Source organism: Patella vulgata, chromosome 7, assembly GCF_932274485.2.
Source record: "Patella vulgata chromosome 7, xgPatVulg1.2, whole genome shotgun sequence".
Classification (NCBI taxonomy): Eukaryota; Metazoa; Mollusca; class Gastropoda; family Patellidae; genus Patella; species Patella vulgata.
In genome coordinates, this window is record NC_065885.2 from 38437847 (window position 1) to 38450502 (window position 12656).

Consider the following 12656-nt stretch of genomic DNA (forward strand, 5'->3'; position numbering starts at 1 on the left):
CCTAACTAAGGAATGGAGTTTTAATGTTTAATCTGTACCTTCCTACAATCATTTTCACACTAACATTATGTATATTTATGCCTACACTTTGTATATTGTAGCAATCTGATTAAAATACAGATGTATATTTGATGGCCTACACTACATGAAGATCTATTCATCTAACCAGTTGTACTGGTAGGTTGTGTCAGAGGTCGTACGAACGGCTTTTGACCCTATGACATCAGACATTGATTAATGAATCAGCATTGACATTTCTAGTGGTTAAACCACAGTTCCGTGCATCGCACACCAAGAAGTCACTGGTTTCATTGGCGAATCCCTCACGCCATCCAGAACACAGGTTACATAACAACTCTTCCAGATCCTAGTGTACTACAGACAAATAAAACAAAATTTTAAACTATAAAAAACGAAACGAAATAATTAGATTGTATAAGGTAGCAACCTACATTATAATTTAAAAGAATCATTTCTTGCTAGCATCAATTTTTTGTTTTAAAGGAATAGTATTGATATAATGACAACTCACCAATCTTACTTTCTTACATAAACTAGCCAAACTACCTTTCTGTAATTAATAAGAAAAAAATAAAACATGAAGAAAGTGAAAATAGCAGATAAAAAAATTCTAAAGAAAGTCACAAAATTCCAAATAAACTTACGCCAACAACACCACAAGCATATAGATTGTCCCAAACGACATAAATAAGTTTATTTCAAGTACTGCTATCTATTTGTTCCCACTATTTATAAGATTGTAATGTATAATCTTTAGAATACAGTAATCAAACAGACATTCATACACCAATTACTCACATAATAAAATCTTAGAAGCTAAGCTATTCAATATTACAATGCCATGTATCTTGTGAATGTAGCTTTAAAGAGATTATAACATGGCTGTTAATCTAATATACACCTTACCTTAATTATATATGGTCTATCTTCTACTATACTTTCTTTCCTTGTTTTAGATAATTTCTTATAATATTTATCTAAATCCATAGCAGCTACAAAATAAATACAAGAGTTTATCATATTGTTGTAAATATCACAATAATCATAATATAAGAAATAAGTAAACTTGAAACAAAGCATGTATAAACTATTGAACATAGGGTGTCTATCATTAATTACATCATAATTCTACTTGCACCTCTGACACAATATAGGCCTATTGGTGCTGACATGCCATTAAACACCTCCTCTGTTATGTGTACTGACAGAATGTAACAACTCAATTGTAATACTGTCAACTCGGAAATAAAATGAAATGGGGTTAATGTACGACATACTTGTCTGCAGAAACTGGGCTGATGAAGATGGGCAGCACCAAACTCACTGAGCCACCTTGTCCATTCAGAATGTTTGATATCATCAGAAAATGAAATAAGATTTTACCTTTTAAATCTCCAGTACTCGCCCTTCTCTTCATTAAATCGTTGTTAGAATTACTTTTTTTGAGTATAGATCTAACTGGTAGTTGTAGAGTATTATAATTATCAGCGGAACTTTCACTACCATCTAGTGAATCATTAGATGGCTACAAATACAATATATATATATATATATATATATATATATATATATATATATATATATAATGGGATTATCAGTAGGAGGATATGCTTAGAAATAGAACTAAAAAAGTTTGATATCTCTTCAAAAACAATACTGTCATTTTTAGACCCAATTTTATGTGTGCAATGTTGAAAAATTTTGCCCGGAGAGCGCATTTCTGCCTAGTGACATTTACATCCATTCTCTTCCAGATAAAAAGCTAAATGTGTAGTCATATAACACCTACCACTTTCAATAAATTCATTTGTATATTATTGTTACAAGCAACTGGAGATGGTGGAGCTTCTTCATTTTCTTCATCCACTTTAGTGACCAGAAATCTTGGGCGCACAGTTGATAAAGTGGTCTCTGATTCCTCGGTGATAGGACTTGGGGGATTCCCAAAATCAAATGGAGAGGCCCTACCTGATGGTGGACCATGATCATCATTAGAATCAGATAACATCACTTTTCTGTCATGACTTAAATGAAGCCAGAGAATTCTTTCCAATTCGTATCTTTGTATCGAACCAAGTAATATCATCGAGTCTGAAATACACAACAAAAATAATTCACATCGAACAACTTCTTCCCTTTTATGCAAATGAGGTTAGATTTGCATATTTCTATTTAAACATACATTATGCAAGAGCTAAATCTGCCAATTGCAGGTCTTTCTTTAGGCCTGAAATGTTATCTATACCATAATCCATACCATAATCAACTCTCGATGTCATTGCTAGACTGTGAGATTTACTGGATTATAATCCGATCTGCTGCTCAACACCCATGGATAATCAAGACTATGTTTTTCATTGTACTGAATTTAGTAATGACGATCGAGGCTAGGCCCAATATTCAGTCACTAAATTCTCGGTACAGGGTGGATCAATTTGACTGAAATTTTCAGCAAATTACTTTTACATTATCTAGTTTTAACTATTATAGTGAGAACTGCCAGCTCTATATCTAATCACCCATAATGTATCTTTTAACATTTTTATAATAAATAAATATATAGTGTCTTCAGCTGCATAAGCAAAAATAAAAATATAATAAAAGAATTAAAAAATCAAACTTGCAAAGTTCTTTTAGGCCAAATAGAAGTGAACTATATTTTAGCAGGAATTAACACAGTTGTGATTAGTCTGACTGCACTAATGTGTGTAATCTGGGCCTGTGGTGACCTATATCAGAGCAATATCACATTATCTGTACAAAGTTCAGGTAGCCAGAGTCTAGTTACTAGCCAACTAACAATAAGCTAATGGAACAAATTCTATAATACAAGATATTTGGCTGGTGCAGTGTTAATGATTCATTTTAATATTAGGCTGTGGTTAATTAATTATTTGTTTCTCATGACCCGCCCACATGTCCGTTTTCATCCGTAATAATTACGTACTTCCATAATTATTTGGTCAAATTTAGTAAGGTCCAAAATTTGTACTTTAAATCTGTATTTGTTTGCCATTAAATATGAACAATGAATTGACGCATTAAATTCACTATTTATCGATGAACATGACAGCGTGGGTGATAAGTAAAGCAGGCTAAAATGCGAAAAAATACTTGGAGTCCATCCGCAAAACAGAGTTGATAAAGCCGTATCATATCTGCCATCCATACCAAGGAATGGTAGCTACAACATTCACCAAAGACCACATATATACTCTATAAGGCACTTGTCATATTTGTAATAAAATTCACAGAAAGATATAAATGTCTTTTAATTCCTGCTAAATTATTTTATTTACTGACTAGCAACGGTCCCAGACCTGCCGCCATGAGATAACCTCGATCATGAGATACCGACTGGTTGACACTGCTTCACGCCTTTAACGGTATTTTATTCACAACACTATATAAACAGTCTCAAAAGGACACAGAGATACAAATAAATGTAAACAGTTTGATTAAGATAGACAAAATAATAAAAGTATTTATATTATCATGATGCCATGTGCTGATGATGGGTTCAAAGTTGACGACAATAAACATACGGGCTATTGCCATGGCATTGGTACTATCTTCCCTCACGGCTAGAGGAACAACGATGTGTGTAGTAAATTCTTTGACTGACCTGGTAAATAATCTAACTTATTTTGTATTTAAAAATCCAAGGGTATGTTTTTAATTATTTACGTCAGAACAAATCATCAACCAGTTTGAAACAGGTCATTTCATAACCTGTCAAAGTAGGGAAGGATAAAGAAATGAAATGCCAAGAATGAATGAATTAACGAACCGTTAACTTAGAAGCATATCACTAACAATTTAAACTTATTTATTATGATCAAGTCTTCCGATACCCAGCTATATTGTGCAACAGATATTTTAATCTATAAATATTTAATAAATGTGAATAAATTGCGGACACTGGTTACCGTTGGTTTTTCAACAACCATGTAACTGACATTAGTTATTGCTGAAATAGAAACTGCATTAAACTAAAAAAAATTAAATTTCATCTCAATAATTAATAATTACCGCATGTAGCATGTATATTTCACAAACTCAGGGCATGAGAAACTGACAATTAATTAACCGCGGCCTTAATACTGGCTTATTCCTTTTCTTCAGTGAAAAATGTTAATCATTAAACACAGTCAAGACATTCACCAATCTCACACCCAGGAATAGTTTACCCTTTGTTTATATCTGGGAAAACTCGCTGGCCATATGTTGGCCATTTTGAATGTCACATGATGTATCCTTCCTTCGGTTGCTTCACAAAGATCCAAGATGGCTGCTCAGAAATTTTGCGTATTATTTAGCCGAATCACTCACATTGTGCTCTAAAAATAGTTGCCGGTAAATCAAATCAAGATGTGGAAAATGTTCCAAGTATCATTAATATGTAACTCATGCAATGAACCAATGCCTAATTGTCGAGAAATTGGAAGCATTTCAATCAAACAAATCCAGTCAATCAGGAGCCACGGGGAGCCTAGGAACCGATTTAAAACTGATTAATGGCCGACGAGTTTTCCCAGATATAAATGAAGGGTAAACTTACTTCTGGGAGCCGAGATTGGACATTCACCTAATGAACATCTACATCAAGTTTACCTCAATTAAAAGCAGAGTTGTTATGTTCCAACATCTTGACCAATTGAATTGGATATCGCTACTTAGCCTAAGCAGAAAATTCTCAACATAGAAATTAATCAAGATATTGATATAATGAATCTATACTCAGCGTTTCCTCACTTTCACCCAACTAGAACCAAAATGAACCAAAATTATCATGTTCCAAAGTCTCAACCAATCAAATGGCTTATCTCTGCTTAAACTTAGTGGAAAATGTGCATGATCGAACTCTGTCAAGGCATTCACCTACATCAGACATATCCATTTTAATAGTCCCCTGCTTTCTTCAAAAGCTAGGGGACAATAATAAGCCAAAGTTCAGTACAAGGTGGGCCTTGGTAATAGTGACAAAAGCTTACCACTTTTAACTTGGTGGATGCTATATCACTGCCCTCATTATACAAAAATGGGTGCAGCTTATCACTGAATACTAAGGTATCAGTTAGGCAGAAATTAAAAAAGCATGCCACACCCAAAGAGTAAAGTTTGGAAACTAAAGGGGTTACAAGAATCATTCACCTGAATGGAAATATTTAATATGTGAAGTCCGATAAAGGTCTATCCTCTGCCACATTGCACATCCCAAAACATTTTTAACATCATGAAAATGCCACACTGAATAATAACAATATTAAACAATATAAGTACCTGAAGAATCAACTAATGGATAAGCTTTAAAATATGTAGACATCAATAGATCATGTAGTTCACCATATGTAAAATCAAAACTTATAAATTTAGCCTCATTAACCATAAAATCTTCTACAAATACTTTCCAGGTACTGAAATAAAGTAGATAATAACAATAAATGTGAGAATTGTCCACTACAGATAAACTAGGTCATTTCAAGAATGATATAATGTATTTGATTTCAATAAGCCACACACACAGTGTCTTTAGTAATTTTTTTTTTTTAATGATTATATTTATATGACTTACTTAGCTCCAGTAGAAACAATATCTGGTAAATATGGTAGACGTTTTAACTGTATAATACTATCATAGAATGATGGCTGTAATTTATTAGCTACGGCATTAGCTATTAACACCGATATCTATAACGAAACATACAATTATTAACATATATCAAGGGTGTAAATGAATCATTACATATATCTGATACCTTGACTGCAGTGGCCAGTGTTTTTGTATAACAGAAGCTATTTGAATGCAGGTGGATCACACTATAAACAGTGCTCAAGTTTTGCATTTGGACAACTAAGGATTGTATTATACAAAATATTTTGGTATCTGGCACATGTTGCAATATACTGACATCATTAAGGTGGCCTACCTGATAATGTCATAGATTTATAAGTGCAGTCCCTCTTGACATTATTATATTGCCTTTGTTTGTACTAATTTGCAGTTGTCAAATGTCATATAAATTAAAGGCAACGGTAATAATATCATAAAAATCCAATCTGATTAAAATACAGATCTATATTTCGTTTCGTTTTTTAATACTTTCGATGGCCTACACTACATGAAGTTTTGGGAGGTCGCATCAGAGGTCACATGAGCGGCTTTTGGCCTCAGACATTTGAATAACCAATGAGCATTGATGTTTCTAATGGATTACCCACAGTTCCGTGCACCTCACGCCCAAAGCTCGCTGTGACAGACCGTTTCATTGGCTAGTCCCTCACATCATCCAGAACATGACAATGATAACAACTCTTCCAGATCCTAGCGTAGTAAAGACAAGTAAAACGAAATTTTGAAATATAAAAAATGAAACGAAATAGGATCTTTGTTTTAATCAGATTGATAAAAATCTACCTTACTTTCATAGGTGCATTGCTCCAAGATGTTAAATGTCATGTAAATTGAAGAAAATGAGAGTAATTTTTAAAAAAAATTACACCTGTACCTTCCACAGTTTATAGTGTTATTGATTCTAAACTTTCTGATAATCAAAATATACATTCGCTATTACGTAAAATTTCAAACACACATATATCAATACCAGGATGTTTTAAAGAAAGTGACTTACAACAGCAGGTAAAACATGACTGATCTGTCCTGTTAATTCAAATACAATAACAGATGTTGATATAGTCCGTGTAACACTACCAGACAATGATGCAGCACCTAAAATAACAATATATACAACCATATTAAGCTATTTGAAGTCTCCCTTAAAATAGAAAAAGATATATCAAATACTGTTACTCAGAAAATAACATCCATTTATATACAATTATTTTGTAATAAATAACGAACTAACCCACAACTGCGTAACCACCAGGAACAATTTTTCTTACAATATCCCCAGATCTTATGCCTGCTGGAAACCATGCTGCCATGCTTTCTCCAACCAAACGACCAAATGCAGCACCTACAATTTTTAAAATATTCTAAACTTGTATTCAAGTTAATATGTAGAACATTTTCACAAGTATTTTCAAACCGTATAATTCTATCGTGTCTTTTAACTTATAATGATAAACATACAAATCATTGGGCAATCAAAACAAACAAACTGTAATAATTTGTATTACTTCAGCTTTGTTCATGAAAATGGGGTCCCAGTAAAATCAGGTGAAGCAATTACTAGTGTTAAAGAGACAATAACACTCTTGCTGGCTTGAAAGCTCCAGAAAATAAATAATATCTCTATCTAAGTACTAGATGTTTAAGTATCCTACCTGTTGTGTAAATTATCCATTACATCCTATTTTACTTGTCCAGAGGGTTCGAAAATATTTTTAAATTGAAGTTTCATTTGAAAAGGTTTACGTTAGACGTTTCAAACCATTATGTTGAATTTTTCAAAAATTTTAAATAAGGTGTGTTAAGATGAAATTTGTATCATCAATTAATTGAAATATTGTAAAATAGTACAATTTGTTGACCAGAATAAAGATTAGGACATATTATTCTGTTACAACAAGAGTGGTATTGAGCCTTTAATCAATAAATTTCAGAAGCAACCAGACCACAAGCAACAGCAAGACACCATTATTTCAATACATAGTTCAGAAATATTTCTAATAAATATCAATACATTTTTCATTTTCTTCCATTTCATGCCCACAATAGGTAGAGTTATCTCCCCTTAGACCACAAACAGCAAGACCCCCATAGACTGGATAACCTGCTCTAATACGTCAGACTCGCTCCTACGTCACTCCTTTTCTGACTTGCATATAGAGACAGGTAGTGGGCAGCCATGTTTTGACGTAGTGTTACTAAAAATAGACGGGTATCCCTAATGATGGCGTTCAGCGTTAAAATGAGTAAGCTAGAAGATTTGTTAATCTTTTCTTTAATGTCTAAGATTGCTCTAGCCAAATTAAATGTTGATCGTGCGACATCTTATTGTTATCTTAAACCCAAACAAAGCAACAGTTTAAAATCAGCTCTTATAATAATCAGATACAATCGTAGGCCTACCGGCTACGGCAAATCGCTCATATTTCATTTGATTTCTTTCCGTATTTCTCAAATTCCAAAATATTAATTATTGTTAAGTTAAATTCCATTATTGAGAAAAAATTGCACAGTTTCGGCTCTAATCCACAAGCTAAAAATAAACTACTGCTGCATTTAATTGCTGTTGACATCTTTATTGCATACTTCAGCGTCCGATCATGTTTTTGTTTACATTGGTAATGTGCACAGAAAGAGATGCGCACTGCCGGGAGGAATTCCTCCTGGCAAGATGGCTGCCCGCTACCTGTCTCTATATTGAATCAGAATAGCGCAGTGACGTAGGAACCAGTCTGACGTCATTTAGAGCAGGTTGTCCAGTCTACAAGACACCCCCCCCCCCATTACTAACAATGTACTTACCAACAGTAAAAACTGGTACAAATATACCAGCAGGAATTGGTAATGTATTAGCTAACACACCATTTATAAACTAGAATAAAAAAAAGACAATTAATTAATGCTAAAAGTTATATTTCATGAAAAGTATGATGGCCATTACCAAGCCAGCATCAAACATAGTAATGGAACTAGAAATATCTTTACAGTATCAAATCTATGCATTTTAATGTTTGCCCAATTCTCATAAATATAAATGTTTTGATTTGTTTTGGTATAGAAAAGACAACTAAGTAAACATATTGATGGGTCAATAATAATTAATAATATGGTGTAAGAAAAGAATAATAAGGCAGATAAACTTACAGTCATGATAATAAAAAATACCAAAGTCACATACATATTAGTAAGTGGATGATGCCAATGACTTAATATAGCTTCATCATCTAAATCATCAGCTTGTCCTGTTGTCCAAGTTATATTACTAAATAATTCATTTACAGCCTGTCGGCCAGTTAACTAAAAAAAAATAATTAAAAAAAAAAAAAAAAATGAAAATATTCAAATAATTAACAGAATATTGAGATGAATACTTTGGAGACACAAAATAGGTTGATTACAAGTTAACTTAGAGAAACATTCTGTAGATCATCATTTTCTTGTAAACATTATTTCAGTTCCTAATTAAACATAATACAAACAAGTAGACATGAATCAAGTTATAATTATAAATTATGTAGGGTCTCACCTGTCCAGCAAAAAACTGTCCGAAACCAGGAGGGAATGTAAGAGTAGATATCAATAAGGCAATAAAACCAGGATATATAAAACGACTGAAAAATACAATTCAATTATAAACATATCAATCAACTTTACTCCATTTATATCATTAAACCATCTAAACGCAAATATACTGCAAATCAGCAGTATATTTAATCTTCAGATTAAAGCTGAAGAATTCTTCAAATTGTAATATGGCTTGTATTACAATATGCAATTAAACTGTTACATTGGAAGTGATTAACAAAGAGAGAGAAAGAGAGAAATGGGGTTTAACGTCCACTCGACACAAACTAGGTCATTTTGGGACTAACACATGGTTCAATTTTATTTCAATAATTTGCTCGCGTGTAGGGGTCTTTAGCAGAGGGAGGAAACCGGAGGACCCGGAGAAAACCCACAAGGTTGGACAGGCGACCCTACTCCTTGTCACGTACAACCAGGAAATCGAAACCACGCCAGTTGACTCAATGACAGGCCTTGTGCCAACCATTCAGCCATCCAAACCCCATGATTAATAAACACTGAATAATCTTTACTACTGCTGTACTTGACTTACTTTTTCTGTAAAAATGTAGATAATCTTTTTCTTTTACGAGTAAATAAAACAACTTTTCGATGTGTTACAATAAACAGAGCTCCACCAAAACCACAGGCAACACTGAAATTACACAATTATAATTATTTCCCTACAGAGCACAACTTACTAATCCAAGTATATGGGTGATGGTTTTAGCATGATGCATTATTGTCTTATTTGATGTGCTCGATCGCTAAATACCACTTAAGGAATACAATAATTCCAAGAAGAATATCAGCTTGTAAAAAGCCAACAGTGAGGCTGAAGTCCCCCGCCAAAATCCCAAAATAAATAGATGACACATAATAATTAATCGCACATTTATTTTTTTCAAAAGTATCGAGCAATCAAACTATACACTAAGTTTCATCACTCTCTATCAGATAGAATCAAGATTATTTTGTCCCAAAGCATCGACCAATGAAATTGATTAGCTCTGCTTAGCTTTAGCTCGAAATATTAATCATTGAACTCAGTCAAGAAATTCACCTAATGAACATCTACATCAAGTTTAAACATTCTACCTCAATTAAAATTGAGTTGTTATGTTCCAAAGTCTTGACCAATCAAATTGCTTATCGCTCCTTAGCCTAAGCAGAAAATTCTCACCATCGAACTTAGTCAAGGTAATGAACGCCTACACCAAGTTTGAACATTCTACCTCAATTAGAAGGAGAGTTATTGTGTTCCAAAGTCTCGACCAATCTAATTGCTTATTGCTCCGCTTACCCTCAGCAGAAAATGTTCATTATCAAACTTAGTCAAGGTATTGATGTAATGAAACTATACACCAAGTTTCATCTCTCTCACTTAATTAGAACTAAAGTTATCATGTCCCGAAGCATCAACCAATCAAATTGCTTATCTCTGCTTACCCTAAGCAGAAAATGCTCATCTTCGAACTCCATCAAGGCATTGATCTAATACACACCTACACCAAGTTTGAACACTCTAGCTCAATTAGAAGGAGAGTTATTGTGTTACACAGTCTCGGCCAATCAAATTGCTTATCGCTCTGCTTACCCAGTGTTCCCGCGGCTTCGTCAAACATTTTTTCAAGGATATTCAAGGATAAATATACGTCAAATTCAAGGATTTTCAAGGACATTTTTTAGCCTACAGTTACAATTTTTCATCTTAAAAATAACCAAAACATTTCCAAATATCGTTATAATCTCATATTTAAAAGGAATTGAAGACATTTGAAACAAAATTAAGGATCTCAACTGAAATTCAAGGATATTTTCCTATTTCCGCGAAATTCAAGGATATTCAAGAACTCGAAAATGAAATTTTAAATTTAAGGATATTCAAGGATTTTCAAGGACCGCGGGAACCCTGTTACCCAGAGCAGAAAATGCTCATTAGTCAAGGTATTGATGTAATGAAACTATACACCAAGTTTCATCACTCTCACTTAATTAGAACTAAAGTTATCGTGTCCCAAAGCATCAACCAATCAAATTGCTTATCTCTGCTTACCCTAAGCAGAAAATGCTCATCTTTGAACTCCATCAAGGCATTGACCTAATAAACACCTACACCAAGTTTGAACATTCTAGCTCAATTAGAAAGAGAGTTATTGTGTCCCAAAAGGTGTGATGGACAGACAGACGGGCGGACAGACAGACAGATGGACGAACCTATTTTAATAGAATGATTAATTAGATAGGTACTCACCCTATGGCAGCAAAAGCTATCAATTCTAAAGGATCAAAAGGGAACTCGGTGCGTAAACTGGTTCTAAACAGTGCAGTGATTGTTTCTGTAATAAAAAAATGATCCTGTCATTTGGCTATACGACTTATGACTGACATTTTCCAAAATTTCACCTTACATAGCTCATCTTTGATCATACAAATACAACACATCATTATACATCTGCATCAAGTTCCAAAGAATTTTAATTGCTTTTTGTACACTGATTCTGCATGCCCTCAAGGGACACAAGAAATATTCAGTTTTTGTACTAGTTTACTGAATTGCCAATATATTTCATAAAATGTTATAAAACCTCAGAAGATATAATCAGAATATTCTTCAGAAAAACATATATTAATATTTGTATTTGTCAGGCTTTAAAGAGTTAATATAAATTTTCTAGGCTGTCTTTCTTTTATTACATCTTTTTGAAAACATGTTTATGATAATTTCGATAACATAAGTAAACTCTCTTTACATAAACACACTTGTATTTATACTATAAAACTTTTGAAGATTTGTTATCTTACCTTCATCTTTAAACCAGAGAGCAAGAAGACGAAATACTAACGCTCCACATACAGCTGAGAAAAAACCTCTCCAATAATTACGTACAGCAAAATATGTAGCTGTTACCTCTATACTGAATAATACACCTGAAATATGTATTCAATCAAAAGTTGTTTAATGGCTAGCTCCACAATTTCTAAGCTATTTTCTAAATATGTGCCATGAGGAGAATCAAGGACAACAGAATTTGCACTAGTAATCTACTTTCACCACACAGGACCTCTCTTTTTGTTATTTGAATCATTGAGATACATTCTCATCTGTCATGAATTCTCTCAGACATCAGTTTACTGCAATGGATAACAAAATAAAGTATTGCAAGTTACATACCACCAATAGGAGCAGCAAATGTTCCAGCCACACCCACAGCACATGCTGCAGCTAACATTTCTGATCTTCGAGATTCATTCTAGAATACAAACAAAAATATTTGAGTGAAACACTTCTGATTTTAATACAATTGTTGATTCAAACTGAACCAGTCATCATATGGTTCATAATTGGGAGATACTAATCTATAAAAGATGCATTATATAAAGAGATGACAGTTCTCTCTATAATAGTTTAAAAATAGACAATGAAAAGGGAATATGT

The 12656-nt window shown here is 33.3% G+C and overlaps 1 protein-coding gene across 3 annotated transcripts in view; it reads right to left on the reverse strand.

Annotated features, from left to right (window-relative positions):
* Positions 1 to 12656, reverse strand: part of LOC126828703 (chloride channel protein 2) — a 47410-nt gene that overhangs the window by 4441 nt on the left and 30313 nt on the right. For all 3 annotated transcript variants that reach the window (XM_050558645.2, XM_050558647.2, XM_050558648.1), the window contains 15 exons: positions 12393 to 12471; positions 12023 to 12148; positions 11472 to 11556; positions 9771 to 9872; positions 9180 to 9264; positions 8798 to 8950; positions 8456 to 8525; positions 6888 to 6998; positions 6654 to 6751; positions 5597 to 5712; positions 5305 to 5438; positions 1811 to 2112; positions 1405 to 1546; positions 928 to 1013; positions 533 to 571 (listed from right to left, as the gene is read on the reverse strand). In XM_050558645.2, coding sequence (XP_050414602.1) covers positions 533 to 571; positions 928 to 1013; positions 1405 to 1546; positions 1811 to 2112; positions 5305 to 5438; positions 5597 to 5712; positions 6654 to 6751; positions 6888 to 6998; positions 8456 to 8525; positions 8798 to 8950; positions 9180 to 9264; positions 9771 to 9872; positions 11472 to 11556; positions 12023 to 12148; positions 12393 to 12471 — 1728 coding nt within the window. The remainder of the gene's footprint in view (positions 1 to 532; positions 572 to 927; positions 1014 to 1404; positions 1547 to 1810; positions 2113 to 5304; positions 5439 to 5596; positions 5713 to 6653; positions 6752 to 6887; positions 6999 to 8455; positions 8526 to 8797; positions 8951 to 9179; positions 9265 to 9770; positions 9873 to 11471; positions 11557 to 12022; positions 12149 to 12392; positions 12472 to 12656) is intronic.